We start from the raw sequence: 23731 nt of genomic DNA, 5'->3' as shown, positions 1-23731 counted from the left end.
TTTTGGCGAAAACGGGATGGGTGAAGGGTTTGGGAGGCTTCCAATGCTCCTGGGGGCCAGGAAAGCCAAAAACCGGACACGCAGAGGCCAAAAACCTTTTTTTTCTTGTTTTCCTCTTCGAAATCTAAGTGTGTCTTACAGTCTGAAAAATACGGTAATTTTGAACTTGGTAGACTCCTTCCATCCAGCAGCAGCAAACATAAAAGGAAATGCACTGCAATTTTATTTAGAACTGCAGGTATGTGATCTTACAGCAGGGAAACTCATATTGCCTGAATATCTTGAACAACCAACGTATTTTGGTAGACAACCAAACCGTGTTATCTGATAGAAAGTGATCTGTTGCGGTCAAATCCCATGTCACCGATAGTGGGAAGCTTTTGTTCCAACCAGTGACAAAAATAAACAAGTATTGCTGAGATGCCGGTGTCAGCCTCAGAAGCAAAGGGGTTGTAAGTGTCTGCCAATGTTCAGGTTGCAGAAGAATCACGTGCAACTCCCCCACTGGTGTAGTTTCCCTGTAAAGTCACATCTGCTTTATGTATTGTGAGTCAGAGGCTACGGTATTCCACATTAAGGCTGATGGGTCACCGAGAAACACACACTTCGGAATTAAGGCTACAGTCAGGCTTAAGCTGCAGCTGAAAACCTCTGATCCACTGAGATCCAGATCTTGGAGAAGTGGAGAACCGCCACATCTGCTGGCATGTTGAACACTTGAACCCAACAAAGAATGAGGTTGGGTGATCAGGAATGGTCCGGTTATGAAACGAACCCAGCCAACTCTCAAAAGACCAAACCTTTCTGGGGAAGGGGAAACTGTGTTTGCATGGATTTAAAAATGTCCTCTTTTAACCTGCGTCTTGGGGAAGAACGTGGCTGCCTTCTGAGATGCCACCTTGTTTTATGCCATAGCTTGGGATGCCAAGCAAGCAAGGTGGTTAATCTTTTCTTTTTCTTTTGGCACAACTCTCCTTACCCCTCACCAGCTAGGCCCCGTGATGGCAAACCTACAGCAAGTGTGCCAAATTAGCACACGAAGCCATGTCACCCAACACGTGCGGCCTTGTCTGTTTGTCTTCTGGGCTTCTGGCACGCATGTGCATGCGACAATCGGTTGTCCTTTATGCGTGCAGCAGTGCCGAAAACCCATGCGCACATTCGCACCAGCCCGCTGATTATTGAGTGCACATGAAGATGGGAACCCGGAAGTTTGGCTTTTCCGGAGTGTGATCCCTTTTGTGCACGCGGCAGTGCCGAAAGCCTGCCTGTGCATGTGTGCCAGCCAGCTGATCATTGGGAGTGCATGCATGCTAAAACCTGGAAATTCGGCTTTTCTGGAGCGCGGCCCTGGTGAGTGTGCGCGCAATGTTTCCGCGCTGCCTTTTTGGTGTCTAAAAGGCTTGCCAATCACTGAGCTAGGCTGATGAGAAGGCCTCAAACATAGGGAGGATACCGTATTGCCTCCGAGATGGAATGAGAACCATTTGCAAGGCATGTGAAGTTAGCTTCGAACCAGGGCATGCCGAGATTTTCCAAAGTTCAGCCGGGGATACTAAAATATGGAAGAACCTACCCAGGTTCGTCTTGCACTGAACCGCCTCAGAGACACGTCTGGTTGACCCAGGCTCACTTAGGAGGAGGAGAACCCTGGCACTGGGAGAAGCTGGCCTACCCCCTCGTTCCCTATCTCCCACCCCAGAAAGAGGGGCTGTAATATTTATTGGGGGGCTCATAGCAAGACGACAGCCACTTCCGACTTCCTGTTCCTGCTCACGAATCCTGAAAATCCCTTCCTGTTGCAGGAGATTTATTTTTGGATAACTATCTATCTCTGGGGATGCCTCTGGGTTGTGGGCTCAGAGGTCCAGAAGGAAACTTAACTGATTGGGGGATTCTCTGGAATGCTATCCCTGGAGAAGTCACGTTTGCACATTTATGAAGGACAGATTTGTGGGTCCTTCCCAGGGGGGGATGAGTGGTGCGCCCTAGAGGGAGGCCTTATGCCCCGCTGAGACGTGTGGGGCTCCACCAAGAAAATATACAACTGGATTAAGACTTCCTGGTTTTTCCAAGGCATTGGCAGTTGTGCGTGCAATTTCCATGGTGGGCCTGATGGAGGAAAGAGTGAAATCGAGAGTCCAAAATCTGACCCTCAGCCCTTCTTAAAAAACAAAAACAAGAAGACAAAATGCCAGGAGGGAGGAAGTAAAGTGAGGCTTCCCCATAGCAGCATATGGGGTGCTTTACTGCACTGGGACCCGTTCAAAATCCTTTGGGAAAGCCTTGAATGGGAGGCAAGAGTTTTCTAAACAGAGGGAGTATGAACTGGAAGAGGCAAGCTTCTTAGCCGTGTCTTTTGGACAAAATTCCAAAAAGATGCTATTAAGAAAGAGCCGAAAGCTTCGGAATCTGGATCTCTTGTGTCTATGCAGGGCAGGTTATTGGCAGCACCTTAGGAAGGACCGGGGAAGCTCCGGGTTCAATTTTTCAGCAAATCCGCCAAGTCATAGGCATCGAACAAGTCACTTACACCCTCGCTCGCCTCCAGTCCCCACAGATAATCCTCTTGGTCGAGGGGAGGGGAAAAACTGACAAAGGGGCCCGGGTCGCCGTAGGCTGTAGAAGGGAGCTGGTCCTCGGTCTGCTGCAGGAGGTGCTGAGGGGGTTCCAGGAGACCGTCCTCTCCCTCCATCAGGCAGTTCGGCACCTCCGTCTTCACCAATTCCACTGGGGAAACAAGAGGGAAGTCAAGGCACAGTGTGAGCATCGCAGCAGAGAGCAGGGCCAGATTCTGTTTGTGTGTATGTATGTACCGCGTGCATGTATTTAATTTTGTGCTAATTTATTTATTTTAGTATTTATTTATTTATTTATTTATTTAGTCGTGTTCATGTAGTGTATATTGGAGGTGGTGAGTCTTTGAGAGCTGTATGCAACGAAATTTCATTTTAATGTGTGCCGATTAGTGTTCATTCAAAGTGACAATAAAGTTATTATTCTATTCTAAGAGCTGTTCCCTTCGTCTGGCAACTCTGTGCATGCGCATACTGGGAACAGGCTTCAGCTGTTCGTCTGCCTCACTGATGTCTGACTCTGAAGGCAGCTGATAACTGGCATATGGCTCTGCCCCCACCCTCTGCCTCCGACACAGAGACCTCATCAGGGCATTTGGTGATGCGATTTCCTCCCTAAATAAATTTGACTGGGCACTTAATTACTTTTGGATATTTCCGATGATTAGTGATGGGCAGAAGACTGATTACCGCCTCCTAGTGGACTATGGAAAGTCTACAGGCTGGGAGGAATCCCTGCACAGATGTTGGGCTGAATGGATCTTCTCCTAATCACAGAATCATTGTGTTAAAAGGGCTTCAGAGGTCACTAGATAATACGATAGTGTCAGGCCTGGGAGCCATCTTTTGCGTTGGGCCTTCAGGGATGCCACATTTTCTACTGTGGGAAACTGGGAGGGGGGATTATATGGAGTATGGGAGAGATATGGTCAAAATAACATTCCTTTCTCAGAGAGTCAAGGACATCTTGCCCTGCACATGGAGTGGTGTGACTGAGAGGCATCTCCAGTTTGGATGGTGCCCGATTGGGTCATGTGATGGATAGGTGGGTGCTGGGCAGGGACTTGAACTTTCGTTTGGGTGGGGAAAACCCGGAAGCTTTCAGATTCGGGTTTTTCCAGATGTGCCAACACGACATCTCTAATAAAATGGAACCTTAAGGAAACTCAGGCCTCGGAGTCTTCTTTCGTTGGGGGTGTTACTTGGAAACCCTGACATATAGCGCAGGAAGCGTGTCACTGCAGCACCCTTCAATATTTGGGTCTTCCAGCCCACCACCAAGTGTGTGGAGAGACCACCAAGGTCACTTGGTTCCATTAAAGAACAACAAGTCTCCTCAGGAAGCTACAAGTCTCAATCATGTGATGGATCCAAGGATGACCAAGGGACAGCCCCCAAGCCCAGCTGTTTGATGGCAGAAGCCTGTTAGAAGGGGATTTCCCTCAAAACGCAGCGTCAGCCCATAGGTAACCTTGGAGAGCATCTTTCAGAATGAAATGAGTCTTTCCTGGAAGACCAAGATGGCCATCCCTTCAGAGCTTCCAACATTACCTTTCACCATTGTGGGTTTAGTAACCTCCTGGGGTAGTGGAAGAGGAAAACAGCTCTCCTTGGCAGGACTTTCTTCCAGAATTTCTTCTGGGCACAGGTAGACCTCAATGGGGCCATTGGTACTCCTTAGGTGGAGCTGGACATTCTCCTGGAGGAGGAGGAGGAAGAGGAGGGGAACAAATCAAGAAAAAGCATGACTGACTACCCTCAAGCCAAGGGCACCTGTCTGGGAACAAACAATTATAGCTAGTCCTCAATTTATAACCATAACAGAGCTGGACCACAATGGTCATAAAATGAATCACCCACATGACCTTGATTTTGCAACCTTGTGGTGGGCATTAAATGAACCAGGTTTTTTTCCCCCTCTACAGGTCAGTTTCTCCTAAAACCCGGATACAAATGATGGTTTGGGGCAAAAACATCATAAAATACAGTCATGTGACTGTGGGATGCTGCAAACTGCGACTGGAACTAGATGCCGACCACCCAAAATGCGCCCACGTGAGCTGGTCTGGGGGTGTCGCTGGAACTAGGTTGTAAGTACCCCCCGTGAGGGCCTGTCATAACTTGGTGCAGTCACTAAGCAACCAGTTGTAAATGAAGGACTATCTGTAGCCACAGATCAGTAGTGGGATTCAGCCAGTTCGCACCTATTCGGGAGAACCGGTTGGTAACTTTCTAAGTAGTTCAGGGAATCAATTGTTGGAAGAAATCTTATTTTGTTTTTTCCCACTTTACAAAACTAATCCTATAAGGAAGGCAGGAAGGAAACATTCTGGTGTTGTTTCTAGCCTAATCTTTATTGACCTGCTTACAGAAACTGCCTCTCCGGTTAACCCTTATCACATTGTCACAGCTAAGGCGAAGCGCCCATCATCGTGAGTGATGTTGAGTTGGCCACGCCCACATGGTCACATGACCACCGAGCCCCACCTACCCAGATGGTCATTAGGGTAGAGCAGTGTTTCTCAACCTTGACAACTTGAAGTCCTGGGGACTTCAACTTCCAGAATCCCCCAGCCAGCATAGCTGGCTGGGGAATTCTGGGAGTTGAAGTCCCCAGGACTTCCAAGTTGCCAAGGTTGAGAAACACTGGGGTAGAGAACTGGTTGTTAAATTATTTGAATCCCACCGCTGCCACAGATGGAGCGGCATCTCCAAAAGGAAGAAGGATGAGCTGCCAGTCCTACCTCACAAACATCGGGCACCTCAAGACGTGTCTCAGGGGGAGCTCTGACCACGATCACCGTCTGTTCGTTGAAATTGCTGATGGCTCGGATATCCTGATAGGTGACATAGGCTAACGTGGGACACAGAGGAAAGTTAAAGAAAACTCTGCAGGGAGACACCAAACTCTGAATTCTGATGGGCAACTAGGGCAGCTTGTGGACTTCAACTCCCAGAATTCCTCAGCCAGCATATGGCCTACAGCAGTGAGGGCGAACCTTTTCAACACCGAGTGCCCAAACTGGAATGCCTGTGCATGAGGGCGCGCCGGGGCAACAGAATCCTGAAGACCAGCTGGCTGGCGTGCCTGTCTTGGTTTTGGGGGGCTATTTTCAGGCTGGTTTTCAGGCCAAAAATGTCTGAAAATGGCCCTAAAAACAGCCTGGTTTCTTGGCCATTTTTGGGGTTGTTCTCCTGTGCTCCGGTGCCCACCAAGACCAGCTGGAAACCACGCACACCAGAAACCAGAAGAGCAGCTGGTGATGGTGCATGTGCCCACAGAGAGGGCTCTGCATACCACAGTGGTGGGTTGCAAATCCCGTTCCAACCGGGAGTGTCACGCAGGCACTGTATGCGCCACGCGCCTGCACGGAAGACTTTAAACTCCGGTAAGGAGCTCGGGCGGGCGGGTGGGCCCTCCTGAGCACCAGAACGGTATTCGGTGCTCCAGGCTGGCTCCGGTACGCCCATACCGGGGCATACCGCCTGCATCTCACCACTGGCGTACCACCTCTGGCATGCATGCCATAGGTTTGCCATCATGGGCCTAGAGACTTCAATTCCCAGAATTCCTGAGCTAGCTATATGGCTCAGGGAATTCTGGGAATTGAAGTCCAGAGGCCCTAAAATTGCCACAGTTGCCCAGCCTGGTCTAGGTTAAGGAGGGAATCAAAGATTTTGAAATGACTCTTCCATTCTCTGTATTCCAGGTTTCTTCTAGCTGTTTCCTGAATTTCAACCTGCCTCATTTGGGCTTGAACTTACATCTCACATTCGAAAGTGGGTTGTTTCAAACGCAGGCCATTCACCATGGTCAGGACCCTCTCAGAATACTTCCAGAAAAGTTGAAAAGAGTTCCAACTCTCAAAAAACGAGGGAAAAATTGGGTTGAAGAGGTAAAATGAGTGTAATTGGGAATCCTTCTGCTCTTTCACCTTCCTGACTCCCTAAATTAAAACAAAATAAAGCCAAGACCTTTTGCTTCTATCCTTGTTAAGAGGTATCTTGGGCATCCTGAGGGAAATTTTGTCTAGAGGTTAATTCACCCAGTCTCACAGGAGACTGGGGATTCTAATTCCACCTTGGCACAAAAGCAAGCTGGATGATTTTGGCCCAATCACCAGGAGACTGGGAATTCTAGTCACACCTTAGGCATGAAAGTCAACTGGGTGACCCTGAGCCAGTCATTCTCTCTCAGCTCAACCCACAGGGTGGTTGCTGTTGTGGAGAAAACTACCACCTCTTACAATACTAGACAACACAGCATCAACAGTAGAGACTTTCAAGTTTCTAGGTTCTATCATATCTCAAGCCTTAAATTGGACACCTAACATTAAAAACGTCATCCAAAAAGCACAATAAAGAGTTTTCTTTCTGCTACAATTCAGAAAGCTCAAACTGTCCAAAGAGATGCTGATTCTGTTCTACAGAGGAATGATTGAGTCTGTCATCTGCACCTCCATAACTGTCTGGTTTGGCTCTGCAACCCAACAAGACAGATACAGACTTCAACGGATAATTAGAACTGCAGAAAAAACAATCACTACCAATCTGCCTTCCCTTGAGGACCTGTATATTGCATGAGTCAAAAAGAGGGCTGTGAAAATATCTAGACCCCTCACATCCTGGACATAAACTGTATCAACGCCTACCCTCAAAACGACCCTATAGGGCACTGCACACCAGAACAACTAGACACAAGGACATTTCCCCCCTGAATGGCATCACTCTGCTAAACAACTAAATCCCACAAAACTGTCAAATTATTTACTAAGACTGTCTTACTATTGTTCTTCTCATCCTTCCTCGTACCTATCTCTTCCCACTTATGACTATAGCCATGTTGTTCGTATCTTTACAATGTATATTGTTTGTTTCCTAGTATGATTTGATTGCTTATTAGTAACCTGTGATTATCACTAAATGTTGTATCTTATGATTCTTGATGAATGTATTATATTTTATTTTTCATTATGTACACTGAGAGCATAGCACCAAAGACAAATTCCTTGTGTGTCCAATCTCACGTGGCCAATAAAGAATTCTATTCTATTCTATTCTTCTTTATGTACACAAAGAGCATATGTACCAAAGACAAATTCCTTGTGTGTCCAATCATACTGGACCAATAAAGAATTCTATTCTATTCTATATTCTATTCACTATTCTATTCTCTTTTCTAGTCTATTCTCTTTTCTATTCTATTCTATTCTCTTTTCTATTCTATTCTATTCTTCTTTATGTACACAAAGAGCATGTGTACCAAAGACAAATTCCTTGTGTGTCCAATCATACTGGACCAATAAAGAATTCTATTCTATTCTATATTCTATTCACTATTCTATTCTCTTTTCTATTCTATTCTATTCTCTTTTCTATGCTATTCTATTCTCTTTTCTATTCTATTCTATTCTATTCTAAAGAGGATAACAGCACACCTTGACTTAGCTAAGTCAACTCGGGAACCCCGAGAATGTCTCTGCATGGAGCCTGCCAGATTCTGAACCTTTGGCCCCCAGTTTTCAACGCAGTGTGAATCTCCTGGCAGCCTCTCTCTGTTCTCTGGTCATTGTCCTCTTCACCCACCCACCTCTCAAAAGGATATCTTTGGTTGGTCTCATCTTCTGTCAGATGCTTTAACTGCAGAGAGGACTCCTGGATCAGCTTGTCCAAAACTTTCTCATTCTTTGAAAGTTCGGTCAGTTCTTGTCGCAGGACATGCTGCTTCGTGGCCACGGAAGAATCTTCAAAAAGGCCCGTTCCCCTGGACATCATATTAATAATAGATCAGAATGAGTCCTTTTGCTAAACCAGAGCTCAAAGTTTTCACTCTGAGCTCTCTTTTTCCCCTTTCGCCTTGGGGTATTATACATCCTGATGCATTGTGTTATTTCAACACAGATTTCAATGCAGGCCTATCTATGGGATGGGATGGAAAAAAACCATGAATATTCCATTATTTAGAAAGCTTAACGCATTGAAAAGAAAAGGGAGAAAAAAGATCTATCAGTATACAATTGCAACTTAGGATGTCAGTCTTACAAACGTTAAGATGGTTTGGCTTTTCATCCAAAGTTAAGTAGAACATGAAAAAAAATTGCTTTGAACTCTTGGCAGGAGGGAAATTCAGAGGGTTTTAAAGAAAAAAGAAAGAGGCACAGAGACATTGATGCCAAACACAAGGGAACACAAAGGGGTTCAGCCAAAGCAGAGGGAGAAACAGACTTAAGGAGATTGAGATGAAATGTGGAAATTAAGGGAACTGATTTGAAATGTGACTCTGCCTGATAAAGAAAACAGAAGGTATTAAGAAGTGAGCAGAGCAGAATCTAGGGAAGTGCCCCCTCCTTATAGAGACAGCCAGGGAAAACTGTAAACATTCAAAGTAATTCTCAAAGAAAAACAGCCCCTCTCTTTAAGAAAAAGGGTATGCAATTAGGCCTTGGGATGGAGTTAAAACAGCAAAACTAATTTGTTGCTTCTGCAGAAAAATACACCATTTTGGTACCCTGTTTCCTCAAAAATAAGCCCTCCCCGAAAGTATTGCAACACAGCAGCAGCTATGAGGTGACCACACTCGCCGCCTCCTGCACCTCAAAAAGAATAAGACTTCCCCGAAAATAAGGCCAAATGCTTATTTCGGGGGTCAAAAGTAAATAAGACCCTGTTTTATTCCTGCCAGCTTCCTGCAACCGAAGTCACTGGGGAAGCTGGTAGGAAGTCGAAAGTCCTAGGCTTGCAAGCAGGTAAGTGGTTGCTGTTGGGTGGGGGAGAAGAGAGCGATGAAGGTACGAAGGTGGTCCATGAGAGGCGTGGCATGGAGAGGATGCATTAAGATATGATGGTTTCCATGAGAGACCAGGTTGGAGAAGGTCCAAGGTACATGAGAGGCCCAGTGCAGTTTGTGGAGGGGTCTGTGGGCAGTGAAGAAAGCGTGGTGGGGTTTGGGGAGTGTGGGTGGGAGTGCATAAGTAGTCAGCACAACGTGAGTGCAGAGGGCTGTGGGAGGGCGCATGGGTGAAAGAAACTTACCCCGGGGACTTGAAAATTATCTGTAGTTTTGCACTGATTTTGCTCATTGGAAGCTGGTAGGGAAGTTGCAAACAGATCCTATGAACATAGGATGCTGCAATTGCTATGTGCAAACCGATTGCCAAGGACTCAGATCGCAATCATGTGAGCATGTCAGAACTTCATTTTCATTTTCATTTTTTTTTTCATTTTATTGAGATTTATAGGCCGCCCTTCTCCCTGAGGGGACTCAGGGCGGCTTACAATCACAAGGGGAGGGGGTGCAGTACCAAGAGACAAACAATAGTGAACAAAATAAAATGGTAAACCACAACATACACTCAACAGTCAACACTCGGGCGGGTAATTAGAAACCTATCCCCAGGCCTGCTGGGAGAGCCAGGTCTTGAGGGCTGTGCGGAAGGTCTGGATGGTGGTGAGGGTACGAATCTCAATGGGGAGCTCGTTCCACAGGGTCGGAGCTGCAACAGAAAAGGCTCTCCTCCGTGTAGTCGCCAGTCGACATTGACTGGCGGATGGAATTCGGAGGAGGCCCAGCCTGTGCGATCTAATCGGTCGGAGGGAGGTGATCGGCAGAAGGCGGTCTCTCAAATATCCAGATCCACTACCATGGAGTGCTTTAAAGGTGGTCATCAATACCCTGAAGCGCACCCGGAGACCGACAGGTAGCCAGTGCAGCTCGCGGAGGATGGGTGTAATGTGGGCGAACCGCGGTGCGCCCACTATCACTCGCGCGGCTGCATTCTGGACTAACTGCAGTCGCCGGATGCTCTTCAAGGGCAACCCCATGTAGAGCCCATTGCAGTATTCCAGCCTAGAGATCACAAGGGCTCGAGTGACTGTTGCGAGAGCCTCCCGGTTCAGGTAGGGCCGTAACTGGCGGACCAGGCGAACCTGGGCAAATGCCCCCCTGGTCACAGCCGACAGCTGATGGTCGAAAGTCAGCTGTGAATCCAGGAGGACTCCTAAGTTACGGACCCTATCTGAGGGGTATAACATTTGACCCCCCCAGCCTGAGTGTTGGAATGTCAGCCAAATTATTGGGAGGGAAGCACAACAGCCACTCGGTCTTGTCCGGGTTGAGTACCAGTTTGTTAGCGCTCATCCAGTTCTTAGCGGCCTCAAGGCCCTGGCTCATCACGTCCACCGCTTCATTGAATTGGCACAGGGCGGACAGATACAATTGTGTATCATCCGCGAATTGGTGGTATTTTATCCCGTGCCTCCGAATGATCTCGCCCAGCGGTTTCATGTATATGTTAAAAAGTAGGGGGGATAAGACCGAACCCTGCGGCACCCCACATGTTAGGGGCCTCAGGGACGATCTCTGCCCCCCGACCAACACCGACTGCGACCTGTCCGAGAGGTAAGAGGAGAACCACTGCAAAACAGTGCCTCCCACCCCCACCTCCCGCAGTCGTCGCAGAAGGATACCATGGTCAAACAGCCCTAAATTAATGGTTGAGGACTACCGTTCTCTCTAATGAAGAAATCCAGTTAAAGAAATACCTGCCAGATATAACTCTTTCAAGCACAGGCTGGATAACCAGTGGTTTTTCGCAGTCTGGTTATACGCCAGATGTCTGGAACTCAAATCTTTTCCTATGGGAAGGCTAGAATTTTGGGAAGCTTTCCCCATCTGGAGATCATCTAGTAGTTGGAGAAAGGTGGCTTACAGCAAACTAATGATGTTCCTTTTGGTACTGTCCATGGGGTTTTCATGGCAAAAATACGGGAGTGGGTTACCATTCGCCCAGAGTCCCAATGGGAGTGGGCGGCATACAAATTTTATTAAACTCGAAACATTTCCTTCTCCAGTGGACTCCCTGGAGAAGAGCCTGAGGCTGGGAACAATTGAGGGCAAAAGAATACAGGGACAACAGAGAGTGAGGTGGCTGGATGGAGTCACCGAAGCAGTAGGTGTGAGATTAAATGGACACCAGAGGATGCTAGAGGACAGGAAGGCCTGGAGGAACGTTGTCCATGGGGTCGTGATGGGTCAGACATGACTTTGGGATTAACAACAACGATGCTCCTTTTCCACATTGGCTCATGATATCCAACCCAATCTAGATTGGCCGTTCTCTCCAGGCCTCTCCGCCCCTGAAATCTTTCCAACCAACTTACATCCACTGGATATTGTTCTTGGATTTCTTGCGGATGAGCTGAATCCCTTCCAGGACGTTGGTGATATCATAGATGCGTCTCTTCTGCACCTCCAGCACCTCAGCAGCCCGATTCAAGTCCAGAACCCCGTCTTCCGATTCACTCAGCAAGTGGATGAACTTCTTGGTCAGCAAGCCAAGAGACGTGTCGTAACGGGTTTTCTCTCCAGGGGACTTGGGGGCTGGAAGACAAAGAAAATCCATGTGGTGCAATCATAGCAATGTGGGTTAAAAATTCTTTGGGACATTTCCACTTCCGAACCATTCTGATCGCATATGGCAGTGATGGCGAACCCAAGGCATGTGTGCCACAGGGGGCACGCTCTCTGCAGGCATGCGAGCCGTTCGCCCCAGCACAACACCGTGCATGCACCTCCTGCCAGCCAGCTGATTTTCAGGTCTGCTGTGCATGTGCGGGGAGGTGGGGCGCATGTGAGAAGGGAACAGGGGGTCACACGTGCATGCATGGGGGCCAGGAGGAACATGGTGGTGATGGTGATTGCAGCCTGCTTTTGTTCCAGGAGGCTGCAGGGAGGCCTGCTAAGCCCAAAACGGGAGGCGCACAGGGGTGGGTGTCATGTGCACATGCGCGGGGGCACATGTGCATGCGGGCAAGGCATGCGGGGTGGGTGTCGCATATGGGCACGCTTTTAGCACGTGACAACAAAAAGGTTAGCCATCACCGGTATACGGGAAAGACAAAGCGGCAGAGAGACACGGCCAAGGGAACAATGAGATAAGAGACCGCATAGCCCACAGCTGGATGGCGGGTGGGGCAAGAGGCTCAGGGGAGACCCTCCATAGTTTCTCAGGCTGCAATGCAGACAGGGTGGGATAGGATGAATTGTACTTCCAGGTTCCCAAGATTCTATCAATTCAGTTTTATAATAAAGTAGGAATCAGTACCCCTGGTTTGACGGGGTGCAATGAAGACTAGCCTCCATGGAGTGCACCCCAGATGAAGTGGCTTTGTCTTGGGTAAACAATCTACACACTCCGGTGGCTGGATCTCTCAAGAATCTCCCAGCAAGGAGAAGCTGCGTGAATACCGAAATTTGATTCCTATCTGATTTACCTGGGAGTAACATCAATCCTGCAAATCTGAAAGGGCCATTCCACACACACACCCCTTCCTTTGCTGTCCAAGAAACTAGGTAGAGTCTCTTTCCCTGCCCTCTATCCAGATGTGGGCTATATGTCTCTTATCTAACCATTCCCTTGGCAGCATCTCTTTGCTCAGCCTTCCAAGGTCTTTCCTACGTACAATTACATTGACTGTGACTCCAATTAGATATTGTTCTCCCTGGAGAACCTCAACTAAAAGTATCTATCTTGAATGCGCAGGTTGCTATCCCTCAATGACACACAAGCTATTGTCCGAAATTTTGAAAAATTATGGAAGTCATTATACAGTGGACAGCTGGGTTTTTTTTTGCTCAGAAAGGCTCAGAGCACTTCCCAAACATCCACATGGCCATGTACATGCCGAGGTGGCGCAGTGGTTAGGGTGCAGTACTGCAGGCCACTTCAGCTGACTGTTATCTGCAGTTCAGCGGTTCTAAGCTCACCGGCTCAAGGTTGACTCAGCCTTCCATCCTTCCGAGGTGGGTGAAATGAGGACCCAGACTGTGGGGGCGATATGCTGACTCTGTAAACCGCTTAGAGAGGGCTGAAAGCCCTATGAAGCAGTATATAAGTCTAATTGCTATTGCTACAAATGAACTCAAGTTATTCTGGGAGGTGCCCTTGCCTCCCGTGCATTAAATTTCCTGCAAATTTAAGTTTCTGCTTGAATTTTTGCTGAAACTGTCTTCCTCATTTCAATGCCTTCAAAGTGCGCTAGAATTATGTATGCTCAAAATTGGAAAAATTGAAATATATCCACAGAAGAAATGGTAATACGGAAAATATTAGATTGCGCTGAGATGGACAGGCTGACAACAGAAATTAAAGACAAATGAGAAACAGAATATTATTTAATTTGGAAATGTATGGTATAATTGGTTAGGTAACAGATGCAAAGATTAGAACATTAAGGATGAAAGACGATTAACAAACTAGAAATTAGAAATAAGTATAAGTATACTGATAGAATATTTACCGTAAGCAATATTATGGTAGGATGGTATAAAAATGTAAAATAGAATATTTAGAATGATAAATATATAGAGATTTATATTAGAAATATGGAAATAATAGGTACAAACACGATACTATATAAACAAGACATAAATGGTTGCAACTAGATGGTATAATAATATGTATATTGTAAACAGTTGTGGATATAACCAGTATATTGCTGTCACAAAGCTGAAACTGATGTAAAATGAAGAAAACTGTATGATAAAAATATTTTAAAAAACAAAATGTGCTAGAATGCAACCCCCATTCCTGGCAGGATGATCATCTTGACCAGGTATGGCGAAATTGCAGAAAAATAAATAATAAAATAAATAATAAAATAAATAATAAAATAAATAATAAAATAAATAATAAAATAAATAATAAAATAAATAATAAAATAAATAATAAAATAAATAATAATATATTTTTGTTTATTTTTAAAATAAAACTTGTAGAAGAGATGGAAAAAGAAGTTTCTGAAATTCTGAATGGTTTCAGCACCTAGGCTAAAAGATGGTGTTCTATCGCCCTCTAGTGGCCAAAAGAGCTTCAGTGCAGCCATCCTTATTACGAAATCCAGATTAGGGTTAGAATTCATGAGTCTCCAACCTTGGCAACTTTAAGACTTGTGGACTTCAACTCCCAGAATTCCTCAGACAGCTTCAGATTATCATGGTTCAAGCTATTTTGACTGGAGAACTCTGGGAGTTGAAGTCCACAGATCTTAAGTTGCCAAGTGTGCTGAGGAATTCTGGGAGTTGAAGTCCACAAATCCTCAAATTGCCAAGGTTGGAGATCCCTGGATTAGATTTAGACTCCTGAGATAATGTTATGTAATATTTCTTTAGGATATAACATTATTCCCAGAAGTGTGTCGGAAGGAAAAACAATACAGCTTCCTTTACTGGAAAATGGATTTGCTCAATATAAAGTTTTGCTCTTGTGGGCAAAATCCAAACACTTTATGATTTAAAATAATAATAATAATAATAAAAAATGGAGCTTAAGCAGATCGTGCTGAATAAAAAACTTGATACCGAAGCAGATTTCTCACTTTTTTTAGAAATGTGGACTAGAAACTTAAAAGGCTAAAAACTTAAAAGACAGTGACTCTAGACTCTGCCAATGCACCCTTTCGTTCCCATTTGGCTTTCTTTATCCAATGGCCTCTTACTTTTGGGACTGGGTATATGTGAGAGCGCAGTTCCTTTGCCTTTCGGTGTCCGGAATTCTGGGATGCGCTGCTGGGTGGTTCCTTCCAGATCCAGTTTTCTCTTGGCCTAAGAAAAGGAGAAACGGAGAGTACCATGGTTAGCTTTGGGGGAGGAAAGCCACGCACAAGCACACCTACGTGGCTCCCAACATCTGCAATACGTCCTTTCCATTTCTCTTCAATCCGCGGCGTGTTGGAACATTTATTTACCTAGCCTCCAGGATCTAATCTGGTTTTTCCCATGTAATAAAACAAGATTGGCGTGTCCATTTCTGGGTTTTAGTATCTGTTTGCACACCCACCCATTCGAAGGGCTATTGAGTGCATTAAACCTGCAGAAAAAACATTGGCATGCTCCTATATTCCGAAGCACTCCACGCGGTTCGATTCTCCCCCCCACCCCCACTCAAATAAAAATGTATTGCTATGCTAAAGTCTTGCGGTAATCTGTTCCAGCGTGATGACCTCCAGATGTGTGGGACTACAATTCCCATGCTTCCCCCCCCAATCAGGACACCCAATGGGGAAAGCGAGTCGAAGGCCAGGATATCTATTCCCTTTGCTTTCTCAACGTACACATGCAATTCCTAGAGTGATATCATCTGGAATGAATGGCCAAACCTATTTCCTGCGTGGAAGTTGGCTGAAACGGTCCCATTTCAATTTTGGTTTCCCTGCCCCCTGCCAACCTTTTCACAAAGTATGTTTTCCATTATTATATGTTTGCTGCGTTTTTCTTGTCCCCGTTAACGATAAGCAGCTTCAGTCTGCTTGCATGGGGTATAGTAAAGAAACAGTTGAACTAAAAAGACAGTCAGTCCTCGACTTATAACAGTTCATTTAGAGCAGCATTTGATCTGGGTCGGTCACCAGGACCAGAGGCTTAGTCTTCCGAACTTTCGGACTCGTGCTAGAGCCCATCCTCAGGGAACTTCTCTCTACCAAAATGTGTGCCTTGTGCTGCCAGGTCCTCAGCTCCTACATGCCTGGTAAGCGAGTGGTAAATCAGCACACCTGTTGACTAACAATGGGTCTGTTTCCCAGGCTTCAAACATTTCCCTGGCTATTTTGGGACCTGCTCGGCCAACAATCTTAGTAGCTGCGAAATTGAATGTACTGTATATACTCGAGTATAAGCCTAGTTTTTCAGCCCACTTTTTGGGCTGAAAAAAAGCCGCCTCGGCTTATACTCGAGTCAGTGAAAAATTTGCCCGAAATGGAGGAGAAAAAGGGGCGGGGCCATGCCGCTGGGTGACACTTGTGAATGGCCCAGTGCCCCTGTGAGTTTCCCCTCCCTCTGTGTCAGTTTGCCGCGCAGCCCGCACCGCACCATCCCCCCTCCTCACGTTCTAATGTAATGCAGGGCTGTCTTACGATTCCCCTTCCTCCCCCTCCTGCCGCTCTGCAACGATGTCCCACCTCCTCCTTGTTATGGCAAGCAGCCACATAGCGATGTCCCACCTCCTCTGGTACAGTGATCCAATGATAGGAATCACTGTGCCGTGTGTCATAGGAGGCGGGACATCGCTCCCGCGGCTGCACGGGACATCATCATCACAGCGGGACATCAGCATCATGAGGTGAGTGAAGTATTTCATTGAATACACCGCTAGTTTACTGTTTTTCTTTGAAATAAATATTCAAAAACATTATTGGTATCTATTTTTATTTTTGAAATTTATCGGTAGCTGCTGCATTTCCCACCCTAGGCTTATACTCGAGTCAATAACTTTTCCAGTTTTTTGTGGTAAAATTAGGTGCCTCGGCTTATATTCGGGTCGGCCTATACTCGAGTATATACGTATGCCTTTATTCATTCCAATGTTTGTTTAGTGACCATTTTAAGTTGCAACGGCACTGAAAAAAAGTGACTTATGACCCTTTTTCACACATAACCACCGTTGCAGCATCCCCATGGTCACGAGATCAAAATTCAGATGTTTGGCAACTGACTCATATTTATAACGGTTGCGGTGGTCCCGGGGTCAGTGCAACCCCCCTTTTGCAATCTCCTGACACGCAAAGACAACGGGGAAGCCAGATTCACAGAACAATGGTGTCATTAACTTAAAAACTGCCGTGATCCTCTTAACAACAGTGGCAAGAAAGGTTGTAAAATAGGACAAAACTCACTTAACAACAGAAATGTTGGGCTCAATGGTCGCCGTGTAAATATGGAAAGTGGGCTAGCCTGCATATGGAGGGGGCATCCTTTTCTTTTGCCAACACACTTAAGCACACTCAAAATCTGGATGCCCAGAGACTTTCCCCAAGGAGAATACTGTGTGTTGTGTGTAGAAATGAAGGAAAGAGACATATATGAAACAGGTTCGCCTGGTGCGCCAGTTGCGACCCTACCTGAATCGGGAGGCACTCACAACAGTCACTCGGGCCCTCGTGACCTCTAGGCTGGAATACTGCAATGTGCTCTACATGGGGCTGCCCTTGAAGAGCATCCGGCGTCTTCAGCTGGTACAGAACGCAGCCGCGCGAGCGATTGTGGGTGCACCGCGGTTCACCCACATTACACCTATCCTCCGCGAGCTGCGCTGGCTACCTGTCGATTTCCGGATGCGCTTCAAGGTGCTGTTAATCACCCATAAAGCCCTACATGGTAGTGGATCTGGATACTTGAGAGACCGCCTTCTGCCAATCACCTCCCTGCGACCAATAAGATCACACAGACTGGGCCTCCTCCGTATTCCATCGGCCAGCCAGTGTCGGCTGGCAACCACACGGAGGAGAGCCTTCTCAGTAGTCGCCCCGACCCTTTGGAACGAACTCCCCGTGGAGATTCGTACCCTCACCACCGTCCAGGCCTTCCGCACAGCCTTGAAGAACTGGCTAGCTCGTCAGGCCTGGGGATGAAGATCGTTGCCCCTCCCGAATGATGAATGCATGTTGGTTACTGTTTTTATTATATGTGTCTTTGTTATTGTCTGCATTTCCCCTTCCCTGATTTTATGTGAGCCGCCCTGAGTCCCCTTAGGGAAAAGGGCGGCCTACAAATGTCAATAAAATCAAAATCAAACATGAAGATAGTTGGAAGACAGCTGCCATTAAACAAAGAACCAAGTCACGAAAAGCCAAATACCAGCTCAATGGAAGAGTTCTCTAGTTGCAACCAGGAACGAGCAGAGGAGCAGCCGAGTAAAACAAGAACGGGCAGATACTCACCCCTCCTACTCACTAGGATTGGATGGCAGAAAGCTGACGGAACACTGGAAGCTGGTGTTCTCCCATTCAGCCTGCCAACCTCCCTTTTTTTAAAAATAAAAATTGAAATAATAATGAAACCAAAGTCAAGCACAGCACATAGTTCCATTTTCTGTCCTCTTCCCCATTTGGGGGGAACAAAAGACAAGCCCCCTAAAACCTCCCACCCCAGCTCTCCTTTCCTCCTCTTCTATCTTCTTTAGGAAAAAGGAAGGGATTCAGTGTAGCTTTTTTGAACAATTTGCTACCAAACTGGCAAAGGGCCAGGGCAACATGACTCTTGTTGCTGATATCAGTGTTTCAATCCGTCCAGCCTGCACCAAGATACAATTTTGTTTTTATTGCCAAGTATTTTGGGAAGAAGACACTTGGTTCCGGGGTGGATAAAAATCGATTAAAAGTTTTAAAAAGTCAGATTTTTAATTTTTTTTAAATCAAGTTCATTTAAATAAAATGATTTTGGAGTAAAACTCTATCTAAAGGTAGTTTTCTACTTAAGATACATTAATAATTTAGTTTATTCAGCGTGAAATAGAGTTTAGTTACCATATTTTTGGAGTATAAGATGCACTGATGTATAAGACGCACCAAGATTTCGAAGAGGTGAGAAAAAAAGGGTTTTGTTCTCCCCGATCCCCCAGGAGCACTCTGCAAGCTTCAGCAGGGCTGGGGTAAGGCAAAAACAGCCCCCACTTTTTACCAAAATGGGGGCATTTTTCCCTTTCCTGCTGAAACCTGCATAGTGCTTCTGGGGGGGTTGGGGGAAGAGAAAAACATCCTCATTTTTCCGAAAAATGGCCTGTTTATTGCCCATTTTCCACAAAAATGGGATGCAGGGGTGGAGCTTCGGGAGGACAAAAATGGCTGTATTTGGTGTATAAGATGCACCAACATTTCCACGCTCTTTTTTGGGGGGGGGGGAAGATGCGTCTTATACTCCAAAAATACGGTATGTAGCATGAGGCTGCATATTCTGCAATCTTTACATTTTTGGTAAACTCATTCAATGAATCCAAGCTCTGCAAACTAAATGGGAAACATGTGTTTTGTTTGCAAATAATAATAATAATATTAAGGATTCTAAGTACCAGCAAGAATGAGCCCTTACATTTAAAGAGCACAAGTCCTTTCAGGTCCATCATGGCAGCGCCTGTTAGCGGGCATCCACTCACCTGCTGCCTGCCACGCCCCTCACCTTGTTGTGTCACTGCCGCACCACCAGCCATCCCATTACAGGGAATGGGACCGTCGGTGAGTCTACAGAGAAGGAGCCGCTGCAGGACAGAGATGACAGCTACTCTTTAAAAAGGATGATTTAAATGGTTGATTTAAATCAAGTCTTTTTACCAGTCGTTTAAATCATGATTTTAATCAACGTGATTAAAATCGAATCCACCCTGCTTGGTTCCAAAGAAAAACTTTAGACCAGGGCTCTCCAACCTTGGCAATTTTTAAGGCCTCTGTAACTTCAATTCCCAGAATCCCACAGCTGGTTGTGTGTCACTTTTTTTCAGTGCCACTAAAACCATCACTAAATGAACTGTCGTAAGTTGAGGACTGCATGTAGTGGAATTGGATGGAACGTCCTTAGAAATGATCTCTTTAGCGCAGGGGTCAGCAACTTGCGGCTCTGGAGCCACATGTGGCTCTTTCATCCTTCTGCTGCGGCTCCCTGTCACCAGTCAGTAAAAGGACAGCACACTAGGAGGAGACTCTATGGTGGTGGAACCGGACTTCCGGTTAGCAAAGGAAAAAGGATGCCATGCAAGGAGGAGACTCTATGGTGGGGAAACCAGACTTCCAGTCAATAAAAGGATGGCACACTAGGAGGAGACTCTATGGTGGTGGAACCGGACTTCTGGTCAGCAAAGGAAAAAGGATGCCACGCTAGGGGGAGACTCTATGGTGGGAAAACCAGACTTCCAGTCGATAAAAGGACGCCGCGCTAGGAGGAGACTCTATGGTGGGGAAACCAGACTTCCAGTCGATAAAAGGACGCTGCACTAGGAAGAGACTCTATGGTGGCGGAACCGGACTTCCAGTTGGCTCCAGAATTGAATGGGGGGCTTCCGGTTAGGACCTTTGTGGCTCTTGAGTGTTTACGGTTGCCGACCCCTACTTTAGCATGTTATAAACCAAAGGAATCTTCACCAACAGACCAACAGATAAATCATAAAAAAACGTAACCATCTGGCGCTCTGTGTGTGCATTTCAAACAGCTCTGAGAAAGTGTAATGCTCAATAGTAGGCACCTGCCAGGAGGTTTACCGCCTAGTTGTTATTATTATCAAGATGCAATGGAGCAGCTGTTAACAGTTCTCTGAAGCCACCCCAAAGCAGAGCAAGGATCTCTAACAGTCCGAGAGAGGCGAGGCGTTCAAGCTAAGCAAACCTCTGTTGCTTCCGTAAAATGCAAAATTAAGCAGACTGTTGTTGTCGGTGCAAAAAGTTGGTGCTACGTGCAGGCCACCAAATAAATGCTGCTTCTGCTGTGCAGATTGGCTTTTTTCCCTTTCGATTTTCCAAGCTTGACAAATGCTTCCTTGGATTCTGCACCTTTGGCCAACTCACGAGACAAGGTCTGAAGCGTAACATTTGCGGATCTCAGCAACTTTAAAATAGGAATTTGTCATTTTATATTCAGGGCTGGTTTGCTGGCTGGGGAATTCTGGGAGTTGAAGTCCATACATCTTAAAGTTGCTGAGATGGAGGAATGCTGGCCTAAAGCAGTCTTTCTTAACTTTGGCAACTAGAAGACCTGTGGACTTCAACTCCCAGAATTCCCCAGCCGGCTTAGCATAGCATTCTGGGAGTTGAAGTCCACAGGACTTCAGATTGCCATAGTTCAAGCTATTCTGGCTGGGGAATTCTGGGAGTTGAAGTCCACAGGTCTTCAAGTCACCAAAGTTAAGAAACGCTGGTTTAGGGGTTTACAGGCCCTGACTTTCAGAGTTAAATCTGCAACCATGCCAGAGACCCATCAAGCCCCTTTCTTCACCACTAGAGAGGTAAGGTAAAGGTTCCTCTCGCACATATGTGCTAGTCGTTCCTGACTCTAGGGGGCGGTGTGCATCTCTGTTTCAAAGCCGAAGAGCCATCGCTGTCCAAAGACGATTCCGTGGTCATGTGGCCAGCATGACTAAACGCTGAAGGAGCCTGGAACACTATTACCTTCCCACCAAAGGTGGTTCCTATTTTTCTACTTGCTTTTTTACGTGCTTTCGAACTGCTAGGTTGGCAGAAGCTGGGACAAATAATGGGAGCTCACTCCATTACACAGCGCTAGGGATTCAAACCTCTGAACTGCCGATTGTTCTGATCGACAAGCTCAGCATTTTAGCCATTGAGCCACCGCATCCCTCCACTAGAGAGGTAAGAGACACTAACTAAACATTACACCTGATCCAAAAAGCCTTCAACTGTTGGGCTAGAGAAAGAGAAGAGCCATCTTTTACATCTTTCCCAGTGGAGCAAAATAAGAAGGGAAAAGGAGCCATTGAAAAAAACAAGTTTTTTTTAAAAAAGCAGCTGGTTCTATGGCTTCCTGCCCACTTCCTGCCACTCAGCCTGTCAGCTCCCACAGCAGCTGCTATTCCCCACAAGTGTTTCCTTTCGGATGCTGGATCGCTTGGTGGTGACAGAAAACTAGGCCGCTGGTCCTCCAGGGAGCCCGGCAACAAAGGGGAGGACCCCGGCATAGCAGCCCCCAATCTACGGGACGCTCTACTCTGAATAAATGCCAAGAAACATTGGATTTTCAGAAATAGGGACTGCCTCTTTCTGATTCTTCCCTAAGAGAGACATACACAGCTAGTCCTCAACTTAAAACTCTTTGTTTAGCAACAATTCAAAGTTACAACAGCCATGAAAAGGGACTTGTGATCAGTCCTCGTACTTGTGACTGTCACGTCTCCAAGGTCATAGGATCATGGTTCGGGCGCTTGTGTATTTACAATGGCCACGATCATCGTTTTCCACTTTCCCAGCCAATTTCGGACAAGCTAAGGTAACAGGGAAGTTTGCAAGTCCCATGTCTTGCTTAACAATATGGCCACACACACAAAAAAGGGTTGTGAAATCAGGGAATAATCCCAGGATACCTCGCTTAATGTCTACAATGCTTAATGATGAATTTTCCAGTCCCTTTTTGGTTGTAAGAGGGGGAGCGTGCAGAATATTGAAAGAATTATCCTACACAATTTGATTTTGTCCCAAAGGTGCTTTTTTCAAAAGGCAACTGGGCTTCCCTGCTTTTTTCCTTCAAGACGTTTCGCTTCTCATCCAAGAAGCTTCTCCTGTTCTGAAATGTCTTCAAAAAGCAGGAAAGATCCAAAGTCAGAAGTGGTGAAGCAGTGAAATATTTTATTTTTCTACCTGGAAACCACCGCTGGACTTTGTGCTTGAGGTGCAAAACAAAACCTTGACTTCCGGTTTTACCAATTAGATTTGCTGTTATAGAAATGGCCTGGTTTAAACTATTACGTAAAATGTTGAGGTTTGATGTTAATGCCTTATTCTACTGCACCAAACCAGTGGTGGGTTTCAAAAATTGTTCGAACCTACTATGTGGGTGTGGCCTCCTTTGTGGGAGTGGCTTGCCACCCATGTGACCAGATGGGAGTGGCTTGCCGCCCATGTGACCGGATATGAAGATGCTGACCACACTTGTCAGAACCACCTTAAATGGCCTCACACACAGCCCTGGCATGCATAAGAATATGATGTAAACTTGTTTTTTAAAAGGCATCTTTGGTTTGCATTAAAACAACTTCAACACACACAATGTTCTGATTGCACCACAAATGCAGTAGTCATCCTTACCTTTCACAGAGGCCCTGAGTTTTATAAATATGAGCATGATAGTGTAGAATAATCATATCCAAGGACCAGTGGTGGGTTTCAAAAATTTTTGGAACCTCTTCTGTAGGTGTGGCCTGCTTTCCGGGTCCACTGGTGGAACCTCTTCTAACTGGTTCAGTAGATTTGACGAACCGGTTCTACCGAATAGGTGCGAACTGGTAGGAACCCACCTCTGCACCAAACGGAATTGGAAATTAATGCTCTTTTCTCTTTCTTTCCCCCTTCTTTTCCTCACTTTTCCTTTCCCTATTTTTCCTACTTTTTGCTTTTGTATTTTCTTTGTACACTACAACAGAAACTAATGAAACAATTGTTAAAAAAAGACTGGAATGGGCAGTGAATGAAAGGCAAGAGGGCTTAAAGCGTGCTCACAATTTGAAAATCAAGTCACAGTTCAAGATCTGAGTTCGAGATTTGAAAAACCAAGCCACAGTCAGAAGGAGATATTAACCCAAAGGATTGCAATGAGAGGGTTATGGAAGACAAAACAGTTATTTGAAATCATTTATTGTCTACTACTTCAATTGTATCGGCGTTCATCCTGA

The 23731-nt window shown here is 46.0% G+C and overlaps 1 protein-coding gene across 1 annotated transcript in view; it reads right to left on the bottom strand.

Annotated features, from left to right (window-relative positions):
* Positions 1–200: 200 nt before the first annotated feature.
* E2F2 (E2F transcription factor 2) overlaps positions 201–23731 on the bottom strand; it is a 53972-nt gene continuing 30441 nt past the window's right edge. The window contains exons 2-7 of the mRNA XM_032227188.1: positions 15072–15177; positions 11736–11955; positions 8182–8340; positions 5321–5435; positions 4128–4275; positions 201–2730 (exon numbers count right to left, since the gene is read on the bottom strand). Coding sequence (XP_032083079.1) covers positions 2483–2730; positions 4128–4275; positions 5321–5435; positions 8182–8340; positions 11736–11955; positions 15072–15177 — 996 coding nt within the window. The 3' untranslated portion in view covers positions 201–2482. The remainder of the gene's footprint in view (positions 2731–4127; positions 4276–5320; positions 5436–8181; positions 8341–11735; positions 11956–15071; positions 15178–23731) is intronic.

This window comes from Thamnophis elegans, chromosome 12 (genome assembly GCF_009769535.1).
Source record: "Thamnophis elegans isolate rThaEle1 chromosome 12, rThaEle1.pri, whole genome shotgun sequence".
Classification (NCBI taxonomy): Eukaryota; Metazoa; Chordata; class Lepidosauria; order Squamata; family Colubridae; genus Thamnophis; species Thamnophis elegans.
The sequence above is the reverse complement of the archived record's forward strand: the minus strand, read 5'-3'. Positions and strand labels throughout refer to the sequence as shown.